The following is a 20,407-nucleotide window of genomic DNA, read 5'->3' as shown; positions in this document are numbered from 1 at the left end:
GCTCTCTGCAGCTGGAGAGAAAGCCTGCTGGTTTTAAGTAGAAAACTGGAGTGACCAGAAGCCTTGGCATTAGAGGTCCCCCAAGTGAAGTTCTACCCTCAGGTCAGGGAGGTAGCATGGTGGAGTGCCAGGCTCTGGAGTCAAATAAGACTTGACTTATTTAGACTCTAAGCTTCAGGGTCCTCATCTGTAAAATGGGGAATGATCACCCTTGCCTCAGGTGCTGTGAGAATTAAGTGGAATGGCGCATGTAAACTGCTAGCACAGTGCCTGGCACGGAGTGATAACTGTCCCCACTGCTGCTAACACATGTCTGTATTTTCTTAGGACACTCACTGAGATAATTTACAGCTTCACATCAGATAACGGTCCAAGGGGTAGGCAACCAGAAGTCTCCGTGGCCCAATGTAGTACCCATTCTTTCTACCATTGTCCCTCCAAAGTTTCAAAAATACTGGGTGTTCCTCTCACCTCTCCACGCTGCTCACCCTCACTTTTACTCTCGTCTCATAAACAGTTTACTTGTCTTCCTTCTTTCAGCCCTGAAGGCAGTTCTTGGGAATGCTTCTGTGTCTGTATATGCTTTCTTCATCTCAAGAATGCATTATGAGTATGTCAAAATTAAATATATTTCTTAGATTCCCCCCCCCATCTGTGCTTTACTTTTAACATCCTTTAAATTCTCCTAGATATTTACAGTTATAGAACTTTAGGACTGTGAGAATGTTGGAGGCTCTTGAAGATGAGGAAACTGAGGTCTGGAGAGGCCCCATGACCTCTTTCCCATCAACTAATATAGCAGACAGCATAGCTAGCATCATGCCACCTCTTCAACTTTAAAATGAGCAGCCAAGCCCCTGGCAGTTGTGGCTTTGCTTCTAAATTATATAATGTAAAGCTCATAGATACGACCTTATTTATTTATAAGATATTTCAAATCTTTTGTCTTTTTGCATAAGAGAGATTTACTTAGGTGTGTGTTATTTTTTAAAATAACTGAAGGCAAGTTATGCTGGCCCTGAGATCTGTTTCCTGTATGATTCATTGTGGGTTATTAAGTGATTGTCCTTGAGGGTATTACAAACATGGGCTTTTATTTCCTGCCAGTTGACTGCATCTTTCCTCTAGAGAGTCATACTTCCAATCTGCAAATGGCATTGTGTGTATTTTTTTTCCTGAGAACTGAGATAACAAAAAGCATCTTTAATTATTAAAATCTTATTCATCAGCATACTGTTTTCAATAAAAGTCAGAATTACCAAGTAGCTTTTTGTTTATTTGTTCTTCCAAAGCCAGCAACGTCTCTCTTTTTTAACATAAGTTTAAATGGTGCTATTATCTTTCTTTTAAAGTTTTTTATTTTTATACAATTTTTAAAGGTAAAGTCCATTTACACTTACTACAAAATATTGGCTCTATTCCCCATGTTTTACCATACATCCTTGATCCTACCCAGTAGTTGGTACCTCTCACTCCCTGACCCCTGTATTGCCCACCTGCCCCTCCTCCACTGGTAAGCACTAGTTTGCAACACATCTCTTTTTGAACTCCTTAGGTTTTTCACGGGTTCTCTTTCTCAAAAATGATCTCTCCTTTCCGTATATTGATCAAATAAGTGCCTTGTATTTTTGCCCTTTTATTCCGTAAGTTGCACTGCACACAGGCAAGCTAACAACCATAAAACCCATGTCTCTTTAATCAACTTATTTTCTGATGTATGTGGTATCTGTTTGGACAGCAGGGAAATCATGGTGCCACATCCTAGTCTGTGACACCTTTGTGACTGCGTAACCCCTGGTATTTCAACTTTCAACACAGGAGAGTTATAGTTCCTAACCATTTTTTGGTGAATGTTTGTCCTAACCTATTCCCTACTGCATTCTCTTTTGTTCTTAGTGGCATGGTCTGCCTCTAAATTTTTAATCTTCAAATTCTCTCCCCAAGGGGCAGAGAATGTGGACTCCACACACAGTTGCTAAATATATAGTGTATATTTGTTTATGTTCCCTTCTAGGATGGCTTTCCTTTGCTCTTTAAACAGAAACCTTAGTATCGGTCCTTGCCTGAGTATCATATCCTAAATGTACTCTTATCATTCAACAGTAACAATGCATTCATTTTAAATGCAATCATTTTCCCTTTTTTATAGGATACTACAGACTATGTTGCCTACGTAGCTAAAGATCCAGTTAATCAACGAGGTATGGAAAGCAACTTCTAGATTTTCTTAAGAGCTGGTATATACCAACTTTAAAAAGTAACAAGCAATTATTTTCAATATGCAAAGTGATGAGAGTCACTAGAATGCTATACTGGGGTCTAGAAATATTAAGTAACTCTGAGTTTGAAATAAATAGCCCTGTTACCAGAGCAAAGTAGAAAAAATATATAGGTGGGATTTAAATCCCACCAGTCATTTGAGCCATTTACATCCCATAAACCAAAAGGCTTATCATCTATTTGTATAAGCGAAAGAGAAGCTGTTTTGGTTATAATAGACGGGGCTGGCTGCCACATCCCCAGCGGACAAATGAGTTACCCTTGAGACCGAAACCAGTGACGTCATTGGCCTGCAGTGGCCTTGGCAAGTGTGTGTGTGTGTGTGTGTGTGTGTGTGTGTGTGTGTGTGTGTTTATATGCATTGAGCCTGTGCACTTGCTGTTCAGGAGCCTGGCATGTCACTCTGTCTGGCATTTTCTCATCTTTTGGATCTCAGTTTAAATGTCTCTTCTTCAGAGAGACCTTCTTTGACTCATATACTACCATCTCCAGTAGTATATGCCACCCTGCTGTGTCATAATACTTTATTTCTCTTCTGTTGACAGTCATCCCACACTTTTGTTATTTCTTTTACTCACTTGTTTATGTGTTTAGTGTCTTTCCTTTCTACTGAAAGCTCCTGGAGGGCAGGAACCTGTTTATCTTATTCACCGTTGTTTCCCAAGCACTCATCACAATGCCTTGCACATAGGTGATGTTCCATAACTATTTTTGTTGAATGACTGAGCGAATGGAAGGGTGAGTTGATTAGTTGTCTTATCCCAGGATTTGGCAAGGGTACCTAAGAAACTCACCTTCTAGCCACACTTTGGATCAGGGACCTGAAGTTAGGCCATTGAGCCCCTGCAGACAGACATGCAGAGTGTTGCTTCTCATTCCTAACTCTGGGACATTCAGACTCCTCATAGGGATGAGTGTTCGGTTGCTTCTCCTCCTTAATTAGAGCCTATGAATTGAGCAGCATCCCCTGTCACCGCAGGGGTAGAGTCTGCCCCCCAAACATTTATTAAGTACACATGGAGTGGAATTTGGAAATTCAAAGAGCTCTAAAGACACAGAGGCGGAAATGTGCGTGGCGTACTGGGGACAGGTGAATAAAACACTAGAATGCCGATTGTGTTTGGAGGAGAAAAAAGTCAAAAGGGCATCTAGAGGGCAGATAGGAGAGAGCTAATAAGTAGGAACTTATTCCTATGGGCCAAAGGGTGGAGAAGGCTGTTTATAAAACAGAGATTTAGGAAGGTTGGTTTGGCAGCAGGATGCAGTAGATGGATTCAGGGAGGGAGGGAGGTCAATCTGGAAGCGATCGTGATTGTCAGAAATGAAATTATGAGGACCAACTGCTGGCATAGGACCTGGCACAGAGTAGATTCTCAGTAAATGCAGGCCAAGAGAACATGGCTCGATGAGACGGAAAGAAGGAACAGGTGACAAGTACTGTGCAATACTGCATTAAAATAGACTCTAAACTACATAATAAAGAATGGATATTACTCAAAGAGTAGATAGAAGAGACAATGGATATTACTCAAAGAGTAGATAGAAGAGACAATGGATATTACTCAAAGAGTAGATAGAAGAGACAGGAACTAGTGAAGGGGAAACGGGGGGAGTAGGAACAGAACACAACAAAGGATACCAGAAGAGCAACCTCTTTTAATCAGGCCTGAGCTTCCCTAAAGAATAAAAGTATGCTATTTTTGGGAAGGTCTCTGAACAACAAAGCCCTTTCTCTCAACCTGAAAAGGGCAGGGTGAAAGGAAGAGCAAATAGATCAGGAAATCCAGATGTTTAGTAGCTTTTCCATCAGTCACTGAATATCTCAGGCATGTCATTGCTCTTCAGTAAACAGCAGGAGGCGTTCAAAGATTCTGCTCCTTGCTGAGGCTAATGGTGAGCAGAATCCACATGCTTGCAAATCTCCCTGCTTGCTTAAGTGAAATACGAGAGGCAGAGCAAATACGATGCAACTCGTTCACTATTTTTTTTTTTTTACATCTTTATTGGAGTATAATTGGTTTACAATGGTGTGTTAGTTTCTGCTTTATAACAAAGTGAATCAGTTATACATATGTTCCCATATCTCTTCCCTCTTGCGTCTCCCACCCTCCCACCCTCCCTATCCCACCCCTCCAGGCGGTCACAAAGCACCGAGCTGATATCCCTGTGCTATGCGGCTGCTTCCCACTAGCTATCTAGTTTACGTTTGGTAGTGTATATATGTCCATGCCTCTCTCTCACTTTGTCACAGCTCACCCTTTCCCCTCCGCATATCCTCAAGTCCATTCTCTAGTAGGTCTGTGTCTTTATTCCTGTCTTACCCCTAGGTTCTTCATGACATTTTTTTTTTCTTAAATTCCATAACTTGTTCACTTTGAAATCTCCTGTTCTGGTGTCCTAGTAGTTCATCAGAGCTGAGTTGCTAGAAGGGGATCCACGGGAATCCCGGCCTGCGGATTCTGCAAAGGCATTTATGAGAACTATTGACTGAGCTCATGGATGGGATTTGAGAGTTGAGAATAGATTCAGAAATGGTTCAAATAGAGGTTTTCTTTTTTTAGTCCCCAGCCCATGTGTAGGAAGTAAGAAAGGTGCTGGAGTCAGACAGTCTGGGTGGGAATCATAATTCTTCCCCCATCTCACCATAGGCCTCAGCCAAGCTGTTTCACGTCCTGAACCTCAGTTTCTTTAAGTGGGAGAAATAACATCTACTTGCTGGTGTTATTGGGAGGAGTAACTGAGGTAATACGGGGAAAGCATCATTTCCTTTACAGTCTCTTCTCATCTTTCTTCTTTAGGGAAACAGTTCTGTTGAGTAGCTAGATGACTTAGAAATCTATGGTGATTTTCTTGGGCAAAAAAGTTAGTATCTCCTCATCACTCCTTTTCTTGTCCCCTTACCCCTTCTCTTGTTTATCTTGGTTGGGAAGCCTTCTGCGAGAAGCCACTCTGTTCACGACATACCCATTGCTTGCACATCCCTCTAGTGTTAAATCCTTCCCCCTCACCTGAGCCTCTGGACTTTAATTTCTGTACAAAGGTACCAACACAGCTCTTGAGTCCTCAAATAATTATTAATTACATACTAATTTACAATGGGCTGAGGTAATTGTTGTGGGAGAAAAATAATTCCTGGCCACCATGGGCTCATCATCACGGGGGAGAGAAACAGAAGCTGTAGGGTGTGCAGGAGAAGTAGGGGAGCATAGGGAATAGTGCCTGGAGCCTGGCAGGTGCCCAGGTAGGCTTTGTGCAATAAGTGAATAAAGGCGCAGGTGGAAGAACTGTGCAGTGAGAGCTTGGGGCTGTGGGTTTGGATGGTGGGCAAAGGTGGGATTGCAGGGAAAGCAAAGAATAGAAGTAGGGGAGCCATGGCTGAAAAGGTAGGGAGATTGTGGAGGCTTTGAATGCCAGCCAAAAGGTCACTGGGAGCTATTGAAGATTTTGAGCTTTATAAAAACTTATCCTGGCTTCTGCCATTCTACTGAAATTAAAAAATGATAATTTTTCTGGCCTTTGTATCTGTAAAGGTGATATTGGAGGGCAGGAAAGCAGTCTGGAATTGTAAAGTCCAATTTGGAGGACATCTCATTGGTCCTGGGCAGGGGTGATGATGCTTTAAACTGCACTGGGGGAAGAAGGGACAGTCTGGACCAAATTGTGAACTAATAGTACTTGGGAGCTATTTAGATACGAGCATTGATTTAAAAAAAAAAAAGAAATCAGATGATCCTGAGGATTTAATGAGATATTGTATGCGATGCAAATCTCTCAGTGCCTGGCTCATTGTAAGTATGCTATAAATGATAGCCATTATTATTACTGTCCTGAGTGATCTGAAGTGGTGTGCACTAAAGAAACAGGGAGTTTTACAAATAGGAAAAGCAATCCAATAGAGAAATAGGAACAAGAAAGTTACTTACTGCGTGCTCACCACATGCCAGGCATTATCAAGAGTATTTAGTCTGCATGGTCTCATTTCAACCTCACAACGATCCTATGAGGTAGGTATTAATGTTACTCCTTTTTTGTAGAAGCAAACTCTGGAATTGAGAAAAGATGGTTTTACTAAGCTCACCCAGCTAGTAAGTACCTGGACCGACTCCAGGTCTGGAGCACACAAGGCACCAAGAAACATTAAAAAAAAAAAAGTTTAACCTTACTAGTAATCAAAGAAACACAAATTATAATTAGATATCATACTTTGTCTTGATAAAAGGTAAAACGTGATTTAGAGTAGTAGGAACTCTTGAACACTGCAGATCCAAATGTTTCAGAGAGCAAACTGACAATTTGCATCAGACTTTAAAAAAGGTAAACACTTTTGAACCAGCAACTTCACTTCTAAGGAAATAAGCCATGCACAAAGATTAAGCAGTAAAGATCACTGTCATGTGTTATTGATACAATAGGAAAAAGAAAATTCAGTATTCATAAATAGCAAATTATTTAAATGAATCCATAGACTGTACTACCATGCAGCAATTAATGTTACTGAGTACAAAAAGCAGATTATGAAACAATGCGTATGGTATGATTCCAGGTAACTTTTTGGAAAAAAGATAGGAAAGACAAGATGTGGCACATATATACAATGGAATATTACTCAGCCATAAAAAGAAACGAAATTGAGTTATTTGTAGTGAGGTGGACGGACCTAGAGTCTGTCATACAGAGTGAAGTAAGTCAGAAAGAGAAAAACAAATACCGTACGCTAACACATATATATGGAATCTAAAAAAAAAATGGTTCTGTTGAACCTAGGGGCAGAACAGGAATAAAGACACAGACGTAGAGAAACAGACTTGAGGACAGAGGTGGGGGAAGGGGAAGGGGAAGCTGGGATGAAGTGAGAGAGTGGCATGGACATATATACACTACCAAATGTAAAATAGATAGCTAGTGGGAAGCAGCTCCATATAGCACAGGGAGATCAGCTCGGTGCTTTGTGACCACCTAGAGGGGTGGGATAGGGAGGGTGGGAGGGAGGCTCAAGAGGGAGGAGATATGGGGATATGTGTATACATGTAGCTGATTCAGTGTATTATACAGCAGAAACTAACACAACACTAAAGCAATTATACTCCAGTAAAGATGTAATAGAAAAAAAGACTGGAAAGACACATGCCAAAATGTTAATAGTATGTAGTTATTCCTGGATAGTGAGACTTATGTAATTTTTATTTCCTAGAGTCTTTCTACTTTCTAAAACTATTATAATGAATATTTATTACATTAGTAAAGAGAAAAGAATGTTCTGATTCCTTGAATAAATACAAAAAACAGTGAAATCAGAAAGACAATGTTGTAAACTTACCTGGTGAGTTTGGTTCATCCAGGGGAAAATGTTCAGTAGAAAGGAGACGCCTAGAGGTTTGTGGGGCCTGAGGAGAGACAGGCCTTCAGGTGCAGGTTTGGAAAAGCTGCAGCTTCTTAGCCCTAAGGGTGAGCTAGATCACTGAAGGAAGAACCCAGAAAGAAGAAGGCTGAGGGTCTCAGGGAGTGGGAGAAGACCAAGAGATGAGTATCCGCTAAGATGCACGAAGAGCAGTTTCTCTGGGAGAAGAACCTGGGAATGTCTCAGACTGAAGAAGAGTTAAGGGCAATGGAGGTAGAAAATGCCATTCAGTCCAGCAGTTGACAGGCCACTGGTCACCATGGGAAGCACAGTGTGTCAGTGCATGGGTCAAGGCAGGAGCCAGACCTCAGGGATGAGGAGAGCCAGGGGGGAGCCAGGCTTCATGCTAATAATCCTGAATGCTCCCACTGTCTCCCATCTGCTTGATTCACTTATAGCATTAGTGCATTCAAGGCAGGGAAGCTGCCACTTTTTCCATCTTGGCTAGGACTCTTTAGTGAACTCCTTATTCTATAAAAGACCTTTTCTGTAGAAAAGGTAAGTTCCAGTAAGAGTGTTTTGAGTTTACCTAGTGACTAATACAGCCTGCCCCTGTAATTGCTGTAAATGAGGAAATCTCTTCACTTCTTACTCCAAATGTGTACAGTCCAGAAAGGCTTAAATATTTTCTCTGAATCTAGTCTGTGAAGAGGTTCCAGTTTACCTGAACTACCTGGATATAGGAAGGCCATGGTCCTGAGTCTCTGAAGAAAGCAAAAAAAACCCCCAAAACAAACCAAAACAAAACAAAAGAACACTGTAAAACCAATTTAAGTTAACCCAATTATGTATATTTATGTTTATGGTTATAAAATACATGCGTTATGGTCCTAGTGACTTTCTGAAACTATGGACTGGACTGCAGGCTAGCTTCTTCAGGCTGGTTTCTTCCTAAGGGGTGGTAGGCTCCGCGCTTCAGTCCCACAGCACCATCTGGTGGTTGATCTGAGAAGCTGCACTCTTGAATTTCTAATTTTCTGATAAAAACCAAAAGCAACAAGCAAACGAGCAACGAAAACAATAAAACTGGTCCATTTAAATATAAAACAATGAAGAAGGGCCTGTTATTCTTGAAGAATTGTTTTCAGCCTCTTGTCCATGACTATCCAATTAGGAAACCACATGAAAACGACAGAAGAATAAGAATCCAAGATTCTTTTAAATCTTAGTTAGTACAGTACCTGATACTAAGAATAGAATTGTAGGTCTATCTGGCTACAACGCAGGATGAAAAGAACCCAGGTGAGTTTCTGATTCCAGATATGGAGATCAAGGCTCAGGCCTCCATGCAAAATTATCACATCACTGGAAAGTCAAATCCTTTCTTGGGGAATTGGGACTTTTTATATGCTGTCTTTCTTCCTTCCCATTAGCTAAAGATTGGGAAATTCCTGGCTAAGCTGGTGCTTATCTGAATTTTTGGAGATGGGTCTAGCACTGGGAAAGGGGGCAAACCCATTCCTATTCTGGCTCATGACCAACCTAGAAAAGAACAAAGAGCATTTTCACAGAGCAGCATGTGAGTGGCAACGAGAGCACCATCAAAATGTGTGTGTTCCCTGAACTTGGTGAGGCTGCACAGGACACCTGCACAGGGTCAGACTTTTTGTCCAGTCGTTTCTTTCATGGAGATAGGCACCACTGTGTTTTCTTTCTGTTTAATCCAAAAAAAGTAATATGACAGCAATAAGGTCATCCAGAGCAAAGCAGAAAGTGTGTTGGTAGCATCAGCCCAGGAACAGGACAAAACCCTCAAGTATCAGAGTCAGCAAAGTTGCAAGAAATAAAACATTTTAGGAGTACGTGAGAAGTGGTAGAGGACACTTAGTGGGTGGGTTGATTCATTCATTCCTGTGCCCACGTGCCTTGCCCTGTACCTCAGAGGGTTTAAGCTACTGCGACTGAGGGAGGATAGGATTTCTATAAAGCAAGAAGGGATTCAGAGATCACGCAGGGCCCTGTCTTGGCAGGTGAGGACCTTGCTATAGAGTACCTTATTCACACAGATTGTGGCATAATTAGAACTTGAACTGGGATCTGAATCTTTTCACAGAGTTTTTTCAGCCATCTTTGTTCTCACATCCCTCTCATGGGAGGTACACTTTGGTCTTCCTCCCTCCCTCCCTCCCTCCCTCCCTCCTTTCCTTTTCCTGCCTCTCTCGTTATCTTTTCCATCTTTATCTCAAGACATCTCCTTGATCCTAAGAGAAAATAAAATTACAAAAATTGTTTCCATTTTGATATGATTCCTGGTCTTGACTTCATTTTTAATTGGACCAGGAATTTATGGATGAAAAGAAAAGAATTCAAGTGAATTACCTTTTCTTCTCAGAACGTAACACAACTGTTTTGGCTCCACCAGAGGACACATCTCCAAGGGCGCTTTGTAGGTTTAAGGATATGAGGCCTGACGAAAGAGGAGACCATTTTCACAAATGTCCCAAGCAATCATCTGTACCACTCACTGGTTGTGAGATGCTGCCCCACAATGGTAACATTGAAGACAATTTCTCACAGTAGAATTATGGGTGTGATTAGAAAAATCAGAATTATTCATTCTTCACGTATTTTTAGAACACATTCTATGTGTTGGTCCCTGTGTGAAGCTAGTGTAGAGAAAAAGAAGGGGCAATATACAATGGCAGTCTAAAGACAGACCAAACATTTTCCTTTGGTAAAAAGGATATTAACTTATAGATATTCTTAATTGCGTTTTCAGAACTGTAATTGGCTCCTAAGTCTATTTCAAGATCCAAATTGCTGCTTTAAAGGGACAGCCTTGTAAGAAATGATAATTAACCCTTTTGGAGATTTGACACCTTAGCATGGTTTGATTTACTGATGCCACCCCCTGCACGCGCACACACACACACACACCCCTTCCCAAAGTTCAGAGACATCAATTCTTTAAGTAAATGTTCAGCTAATTCTGAAATGAGAATTATCTGAGATTCCTTGAGATGATATCAGCATAAAGCTAGGAAACACCATTGTAAGTTCTACCTTAACCCACTGTTATAGGCTCTGCAAATTCAGTTAGAAGTGAATGAATTTTCTTTTACTTTAAATAATACAAAATCCTTTTCAAGACAATGCAGAGCCTAAAATCACGCTTCCAAGTCAACACAGTTAAATCATTCCGTCACGACAGGTATCCTCCTCTCCTCAGGTATCCCTTTTAGTAAAATGTTGCAGTGTTGGTTCCACAGTTCCACCATCTCACAGCTTCCCTGGTATCTAAGCTATTTTGCTATGTACTCACTTAAGCCTTTCCTATTCTCGGAGAATAGCTGACAGTTTTTACAACATTCTTGTATATATTGAACCATTATCAAGCTTTTCCTCATCCCTCAATTCTTCAGGCTATACAAACCAATATACGTTTTAAAAATTTCTCATGAGACTTTATTGCCTATATCTTTAAGTCATCCTTATGACTCTTTTCTAAGCCATCCTGAGGAAACTTCAAATTCAATTCAGGTTTTGTATTGTAAGGCCCTAAGCACAACACCATACTCTAACCAAGGCAACTGATATTCCCTATGATGGGGAGATTAATTTATAGTCCCTGAACACAAGCTCTGGTTTTTACACAGAAGCAGCAGCAGCGGATGTGTCAGTTCATTTGTGATGTTCCGTCAGCTGCCCCCTCCACAATTTATTTCTTTAATTTGCTAGTGATAACTAGCCCTTTCCAGTAACTGTCTTTCAAAGAAAGTGTCTAATAAAATTTTTAATATCTTCTAGTAATGTCAGCTTCATGGAATCTTGGTCTGGATGTTTATTGGAGATAGTCCTTTAATAGGATTTCAAAGACAGGGATTACCATACCATCACCGCTTTCTAGCAGCAATGACAGGGAAAAGGGATGGCTAGAGGAAAGGGTATTCTAAAGCCCCTCTCTTCACCAGTAGCTCATCCCCCGTTTTGTGGGGGGAGGTTTAGAGAGTTACCCTTTCTCAGTCATCTGTAGTGTACCATGCAAAGACAAGGCTGTAAACCTCATCTTCCCGTCAGGTTGCTGCCCTAAGCATCTTCTGTATTGAATTCTAGAGCTAACACTGAACATGGGTCACATTATTAGTCAAGATCAGTCTGCCTTTATTAAAATGTGGGCCCCAAATACCTGCCTCCAGGCCCAAATTTGTAAGTGTTTTGAGATACTTAGTTGTCAGATATGAATGTTTCTTCACTTTGATGCATATGAAATATGAAGTATGCCATTTCAGAGCTGAAGAGAGCTTATAAACCTACTTTTACTCAATTACCAGTTCATGTTCTGGGAGTATTTTGAACTTATCTAATCTTCTCTTACTGAAAATTTATTGTAATTTTTTTGTGTGTCCTCTTGCAGCCTGCCACATATTGGAATGCAGCAATGGAATGGCCCAAGACGTCATAAGTACCATAGGGCAGGCTTTTGAACTCCGGTTTAAACAGTATTTGAAAAATCCTTCTTTGAATACTTCTTCTGAAAGGTCAGCCAGGAGTTCTATAATTATTTGACTTATCATATTTTGTTTTGTTTTAAAATTCATGTGGCATTTTAAATTGACTAATGAACTTAGCAATTTTTTTTAAAAATAGGTACAGTTTCAGTACAAACTAATAGTGACATTTCTATTTTTCTTCCATTCATATTTGTTCAGGTATTTCCTCTTGCTTTGAAATAGAATTAGAGGAAACACTAAAAGTGAGAAGGGGTCAACCCTGTTTCTCTGATGGTATACAGAGCTATGAATTAATTAGGTAATGTCATACAATGAGCATGAACAAATTTCTTAGGTTTGTTTCAACCCCACATCCCTTGCAGATCAGTTAAAAAAATTAAGAAAGAAGAGCAAAATAATAAGAGTCAAATGTCTGTGGCAGGAATTCCTATTAGTTTGTTCATTTGCAGTGCAAATAGATCAGCTCCAGCCGGACTGTGGAAGGAGTAGAACATGACATGACCCAGGGATCTGGTTGTTCTGTCTAGTCCACAATGAAAGCTGAACCCTTTTCAGGCCTGTCAGACTCCACCACGTGTGGAATGCAGTGAGGCCCCTGACTTGCAGAATTCACACCCAAGAAATAAAATATTTGGACACTTTTAAATGCATTTCTGGAACCCCCCTAATTTGTCATTTTGTGTATCAACAGACACCGGGTTTGGAGATCTCCCTGTATGAGGTGGTCTGGGGTAGCAAAGGGGAGGGGCTACCAGCAGGCCTTGTTGTTGAATTTTTCCTAGGGTAGCACTTACCTCTTAGTGCTGTTATTTTGTTGACATGTAATGAACCCAACAAAACTGTGTGGGTTGTCAGTGGAATCAGCTCAATTCAAATGGACTTGATTTATTCTTTCTCATAAGAAACTTTTCCTAATTCCAATTTGGAAGAAAAATCTGTTTTTTTTTTTTTTTGCCCTGTTTCAATTTTAAAAACAATGCATGTTTACACAAATCTCCCCACTTGCCACATATGGTTCTAATATTTCTTTATGAATCTCATATACTCCAGATTTGTGCAGACAAGTTAGCTGGCCATAGCCTTCTATTTTTTTCATCTTGGTTTAGTAAACTGGGCCAGGCCCACTGCCCAATATTTAAATTTCCTTTGAGCAAAACATTTCCAAAATGGTACAATGAGAGTGCTGGAAAAATCCAGGAAAACTTTGTGTTTTTATCCGATTGACAAAAACAACTGACATTCAGGGAGTTCATATATATATGTGTATGTATATATTTTATCACTGAGAGGAGACACAAAAGCATCACCCTTGGCACTTTCTGTTGGCTTACCCCACTTTAATTGTCTACAGAAACCTAACAATTCAGCCATCTGGTTGCTTCCATCCAGATGTTTTCAGGACGATTTGCATGGTTCTGATCACTCTACATCCCCTACAGCATTTGAATTCCCACCCAGCCTCTTGGGGATTCTTTTTTCCCTTACAGTGAGGAGGTGCACGTTGATGACCATGCTGAGGAGAGAGAAGATCGTGAGTATTACAATGAAATCCCGGGCAAGCAGCCGCCTGCAGGTGGTGTTTCAGATGTACGGATCAAAGTTCAAACCACAGAACAAATGGCTTACTGCCCCATACGGTGTGAAAAGTTGTGCTATTTGGTAAGTAACATTTTAATGCTATTAGAACTAACAATGCAGTTCTGTCCTTACCACTGAGAGCTTAATTTGAGGATTACCAAATGCTAGTTTAGAGAAGGTATCATCTTCCTCAGTACAGAGCCAGAGAGTGAATCATTGTCGGAACCTGTACTCAATAATTTTTACTCCCAATCCCCCAACCTCATCCTCAGCAAGTGACCTCACATCTTACTTCATTGGGAAGACAAGGACGGTCCAACATGTTATTTTCAGCTTCACCCTTCCGCATCTCTAAGTCTTCCTGTGTTCTCCTTGGTTCTCTTCCTTAGCTACTGTCTCCATGGCTAATCTTCTCCCTGAGCTCCTGATCCCATCCCCTCTTACCAACTCTGTGCCCTTGTTCTGTCCATCAACCTCTGTCTCAGTCTTTATTCTCTGTCTGTCTACTTGTTCTTTCGCTTCTGTCTGCAAATAAACTCGGACTCCTCCAACTCATCTAATAATGTCCTACCTCTCTCTCACCTTCCTTTCACCCACAAACTTCTAGAAAACACTGCCTGTATTTCTGCATTCACATCCACACTACGCTTCCAAAATCTGAACTCTGCTTGACAACTTGATAGAAATTTCTTGTACAGTGGTCACCAACTTTTCTTTTGGTCACCAACGGTTTAATTGTTAAATCTATTTCCTTCTTCAATATTCTGAATCTGTCTATAGCCTGTGATATCTGTTGGCTGCCTCTTTTTTTATTAGACCTCTTCTGTTAGCTTCTAAACATTTTTGTCATGTCATTCTCATTCTGCATCTCTAGTTGCTGCTTTTCTTTCTTTTTTCATGTTTTCTAACATTTTACATTTTATTGAGTATATTCAAACTTACAAAAAAGTTGAAAGAATTACACATGAACACTCATATACTCACCACCTAGATTCTACAATTATAATTCTACTCTATTTGCCCTGTCATCCTATGTTGTTAGCTATCACCCATCAATCCATCTGATTTTTGATGCGTTTCAAAGTAAGTGTGTCCCCTGCATCGGCAGGCAGATTCTCAACCACTGCGCCACCAGGGAAGCCCACATCTTTCCTTTTTATATCTTGTTTTCTTGCATGCCCTCCCCTGCAAACCCAAGCCTTACCACCGTGGAATCCCTATCCAGTGCTCTGCCCTTGGCCCTGGTTTCTCCTCTGACATGCCACCTGTGCACACACTCCACCAGCTTCTCTGTCTTCAGCCATTACCTACCTCTCTAGCTGTGATGCCACAAGCATTTCATTGCTTGTTTATACCAAGATTAGACTCAGCATTTTACCTTGACTCCAAGCTAGATCCCTCTCCTGACGTACTCATGTTTATTAATGGCACTCCTATTCTTTCTCTGATCTACAGTCTTTTGTTTTCTCACACTTATCAACTCAGTCTTCAAGACTTAGGATCCTACCATGAAGGTCTCTTAAATCTACCCAACCTTTTTCATTCCTGTTGCATCTTTCTAAGTTCTGGTCCTCACTTGCCCAGATGATTCTGAAAGCCCCTTCCTTGTCTCCAGTTTCATTCCTTTAAACCCTCTTGCATAGTATTGCTGGGTTAATCTTTCTAAAGCAAAGACATTGCCCTTCTCAAAGGCATCAGTAGATCCCATACCCTTACAGAAGAGAGCTGTGTGTATATGGGATAATTGAAGCCTTTGATAGCATGAGATTTTTCAAGGATGAAAAGTGGGTCTGGCACAAACCTTAGTAGAGTGAGGCTCCAATCTGCCAGTTCACGGTTAAATAGAGGTTTGCTAAATGGCCAGTGTTTATATAAGTGTCCTGGAAATCACACTTTCTGGCTGAGCTTGGACTGAATCCTGGAATGTGACCTCCCAAGCCGAGGTCTATAACCCTCAGGATATAGACCTTACATTTATGACCTCCCCCACCCTAATCAGACCCACCTCTGCAATTCCAAAACAGTGCACTGGGAAAGGAGGCTATACTCCCCGTCCAAAATCTCAGTTTCTTTTTCTCACCTGTCAGACACTTCCTGTGTCAGAAAATGGAGTTGTCTGCTAAATTCTGCTGGGAGCGTTATTAGTGTTTTGTGTGTTTTTTGAAAGTTTATGAACGTTTACTGTGTTTGTAAATGTTTCACAATTTGTTGTTTATACAGCCGGGAAACTCCAAGTGCAGCAGTGTGTATGAGAACTGTCTAGAACAAAGCAGGGCAATAGGTAGGTACAACTGCCCTTCCCCATCTGCCACTCGCCTTATTTCTTCTACGTTATATGGTCGTGTGTGGCCCTTGCTCTTAAATAGTTCATGGGAAAGTCAGGTGTATATAACCAAACATGTAATGCTTCAGTTGCAGGCTTCCCACATTCTGAGAAGCACAGAATGCCACAAGTGTGTCAGTTGAAAAGCTATGGTTCTCCCCTGCTCCTGTGTACTCTTCCACACTACAATGCTGCTTTATGGATTCTTTCAGTGCTTTTTTTTTTTTTTTATGCGGTACACGGGCCTCTCACTGTTGTGGCCTCTCCCGTTGCGGAGCACAGGCTCCAGACGCGCAGGCTCAGCGGCCATGGCTCACGGGCCCAGCCGCTGCACGGCATGTGGGATCTTCCCGGACCGGGGCACGAACCTGTGTCCCCTGCATTGGCAGGCGGACTCTCAACCACTGCGCCACCAGGGAAGTCCCTCACTGCCTGGATATCATGAAAGCTCTCTTACTGGAAAGCTGATTTCTCTACTCAAAACTCAAGGCAGTTCCATTTCAAAGAATATCAGACAATAAGCTAATATGAAAATTGATGCTTGTCAGATCCATTAGGATTAAGAAAAAACCTTTATTTCTGCTTGGCAAAGGGAACAAAAAGAAATCTGAAATGTGAGAGTCCCAATTAGAGGTTCATACACCCCGTACTTGCCAGGGCATTAAATGTCTTATTACTGCATGTGATAACTGACATCAGGCACAACTTTTCCACAACACAAATGTAGGGCATAGACTCTCAGGTTGGAAATATATTTTCATAAAAACATTCTACTGCTAGTTAGTCATTTTATTCTTATAAATTGTTGAAAGTATTTATTTCTTTGGGAAGGACAATTTTTCAGCTTTAGAGGGGGAGATAACTGGACATTGTAAATAACGCAGTGGAGGATAGAGTTGGAGAACCACACTTCGGAACTCAAATTAAATTAGCAGACACTTGCCAACTAGAAGGTAGTTTCTCACTTCCAAGGATATCTTCATATTTCTTATGGAATTTTGCCGGTGTAACCCATGAATTTTATTATTTCTTATACAGTGGGGGTACATGAGGGTCTTGGTATGGTTGTGATTACCACTTTCCTCCACCCTGCAAAAATAATCAGAGTAGTGAGCAGAGGCAGTATTTTAAATTCTTTAAAAACTTGGTTCTTTTTGAAGGAAATTAAAATTCGATGCCACTCTTTAAAGGAATTTAAAATTCCAAATGAATTCTTAATAATATGACTAAAACAAATTAGTGTCAAATGTAAATGTCTTTTTAAAACTGTGTCCTCTAGGAGCTGCAGTTCCTTCCTTCGTTCCTCTTTTCCTTTACCCTAGAGATTCCTAACCTAGGATTTAATAGTCAGGAACATACCACATGTGCTTTGTAGTCTTGTATCCATTTTCTGCCTGTGCTGAAGCTCACTTTGAACTGCCTCCACATCCTGTTTTTTCTCATTCTGTGTTCTTCATTTATCCAACAATGCACTCAGTGATCATATCAGGTCATCCTGTGGGTGGGGCCCTGAGCTGGGTGCTAGGGATGGAGACACAATTGCATTCATGTCTTTTGCAGTTTAGCCAGAGGGCATACCTTAAACCAGTGCTTACAAATGTGATGAGCGTTTCAAAGCCCAGGATGTTACGGGAACAAATAACAGGGAAACCTAACTTAATCTGGGAGGCTAGAGAGGGTCTCCCAAAAGAAGTAACAACCAAACTAAGACCTGAAGGATGAGTGGGAATTATCCAGGCACAGAGAGGGAAGTGGGAGGGGAAGGGAGAGAAAGAGTATAAATGAGTACTGGTATTCCTAAGTGTGCCAGGACCAGTTCCCAGATCACTGCATTGAGAGGGTACATGGAGGGGGAGAGAGAGTTTTGGATCTAGGAGAGAGTCCTGTGGAACTCCAGAATGTTTCGCCCTGCCCCAGTACCTCTTTTCCCACAGCTCATCCCTCCTCCCCATTAAGCAGTCGTCATGGCACGCCCCGCTGGCCTCAGCCACCTAGCTTCTGAAGGGAAATCACTGAACAGGAATCCTCGACATTTCTAGAATGATGTTGAATGTTCGAAATCACGACACTACCATCAGAGAAAAGGGGCAAGGTCTCCTTTCTTTTTTTTTCCTCAGAAGCTTTCACCTTGATTTTTATTTTACATTTTTAAAGTGTCCTTCCCCTCAAAGCAACACTATTTCAACTTTATTCAAGATTTTTCTTTTTGTAAGTATAACCTTGTCATAGAATCCAATTTGTTCTTTCTGTTTATCTTGGTTTTATTTCTCCTTTAAATTAACAAACAACGTAACCCCTTATTCTTTCATGCTTTACACATGCCCTAAGCCACTATCAGATCCAAACTCAAGAACAGACTTTTGTAATAAACACTTATTTGGAGCCTGGAATCTATTTTTCCGTAGAATTAATTTTAGCCATGTTGGCTATCTCCTAGACAAGTGACCATATTCTACTATTTGGTTTCCTATACTGGAGCTTAAGTGTATATGTTGTAATGACAAATACAACAATAGGATATTCTATTGTAAGCATCTGTTCTTCAGTTATACTCTAATTGTGGAAGAGTCTGGGACCAATACTGAGCTTCAGCACACTGTCTTCCTTTTTGGTGGCAATAAGGTAACAATTCATGGCTGGGAACCTTTCAGAATCTCGGGGAGATGAGAGATGGTGTTTATAGTTTGGAAAAAACCCTCCAGCTGGATATCCTCTTCCCCCGAAAATCACTGAGCTACAGCATTGTTTTCTTAGAAAAGCAGGTTCTAACTTCCAGTGGGAACCAGAGTGCTAGGAAGCCATTTCCCCAGACCTCAGCCACTCAGCACATAGAGGGATTGAAGGACTCAACCCCTGCTCCGGGGGCTGTGACAAGTATAAGTCCCTCCTGCTGTGACAGGAAGGACTTTCCTAACTCAGTGTCTTTTCATCCACAGACACCCAGAAGTCAGGGGTTCCTATCTTGGGGCCTGCCTATGACTACTTGGGTATGTGTTTAAAAGTGATCTGAGGGCTCCCTGGTGGCCCAGTGGTTAAGAATCCACCTCCCAATGCAGGGAAGATGGGCTTGATCCCTGATTGGGGAACTAAGATCCCACATGCCATGGGGCAACTAAGCCTGCGTGCTGCAACTACTGAGCCCACGTGCCACAACTACTGAGCCCGCACACCACAACTAGAGAAAAGCCTGCGTGCCGCAGCTAGAGAAGCCCGCATGCTGCAACTAGAGAAGCCCACGTGCCACAAGATCCTGCATGCTGCAACAAAGGTCCTGCGTGCCACAACTAAGACCCGATGAAGCCAAATAAGTAAATAAATAAGATCAGAAATTTATGACCAGTCACCAAATTAACAGCAGTTGCCAAAATAGCAAATAGACAGTTTTTATGGCTTTTCCCAGAGATTCACACATAAGCATTTGAGAGACACCTATACAAACATTTTCAACAAGTTTTGGCTTTTTAATTCAAAGACATTTATTCAAATATTGACTTAAAATTTGAATTCTGGTGTATAATGAGTACTGCAGTAGGCTTCCTGTTGAAGGAGTTAATTATATTTATTGCCAGATGTGTAAAAGATCCCTGTCCTTAATAATAAATTCCCTTGTGGAAAAAAATAATTAGCAAAATAGCATACTGTTTCCCCAACCTTCAAGTCAAAATGAAAATGTTGATATTTTTAATCAAAAAGATGTTAAATTCCCACAGACCCTAAGGGCTAGCACTTAAAAACTTTGGTACCTCCAGTATATACACCGTGTATGTATTTATTTTCTGCCACAAATCTTCTCTTAGGCAGGTTGGATAGTTTCTCAGAGTAACACTTTGCACAAAGAACTTTTGGAATGCATGATGGCTGGCATGTGTAGTTAAGCTCTGAATAACCACACACTTTATCCTAGAAAGATTTTAAATTTCAGCATGGGGTGAGTTTGTTTATTTGTTTTTTTAAATTTAAGACAACTTTGCTGACTTAGATATAATGGTGCATTTGAGAAAAGGGAATGGTAGTTTTTAAGAGAGACTGTATAGACATTGATGCTTTTGTGTAACCCTGTGGGATGGTGAACTTGATGTGGTCAGCTCATGCCAGTGCTCTGTGAGGGGCAGATGAGTCAGCGCCCTGCGCTAAGGGTTGACTTGGGGTCTTGAGAGCGTGGTGGGGTCACATTTGCTAAGAAAGGAAAACTGGGTAGACATTCAGTCATCTGTTCATTCAGCTGACATTTTCCTTTTGAGCATCTGCTTCATACCAGGCATTGAAGATGAAGAAGATACTCAGAAAAATGGGTTCTAGCCTCTCCTCAGGACTCAAGGAATTTTCGGTCTCAAGGGGAAGACAGGGAAGTAAACAGAGACCTACATTTTATTTTGG

General features: G+C 41.1%; 1 protein-coding gene across 2 annotated transcripts in view; it reads left to right on the top strand.

Moving 5' to 3' along the window:
• Positions 1-20,407, top strand: part of SHC4 (SHC adaptor protein 4) — a 129,704-nt gene that overhangs the window by 80,968 nt on the left and 28,329 nt on the right. For both annotated transcript variants that reach the window (XM_024748869.1, XM_024748859.1), the window contains exons 6-9: positions 2,150-2,201; positions 12,033-12,156; positions 13,617-13,788; positions 15,928-15,988. In XM_024748869.1, the coding sequence (XP_024604637.1) occupies positions 2,150-2,201; positions 12,033-12,156; positions 13,617-13,788; positions 15,928-15,988 (409 nt within the window). The remainder of the gene's footprint in view (positions 1-2,149; positions 2,202-12,032; positions 12,157-13,616; positions 13,789-15,927; positions 15,989-20,407) is intronic.

The sequence above is a fragment of the Neophocaena asiaeorientalis genome, unplaced genomic scaffold (genome assembly GCF_003031525.2).
Source record: "Neophocaena asiaeorientalis asiaeorientalis breed wild unplaced genomic scaffold, Neophocaena_asiaeorientalis_V1.1 scaffold298, whole genome shotgun sequence".
Taxonomy (NCBI): domain Eukaryota; kingdom Metazoa; phylum Chordata; class Mammalia; order Artiodactyla; family Phocoenidae; genus Neophocaena; species Neophocaena asiaeorientalis.
Note: the sequence above shows the minus strand (reverse complement) of the source record. Positions and strands in the feature narration are given on the sequence as shown.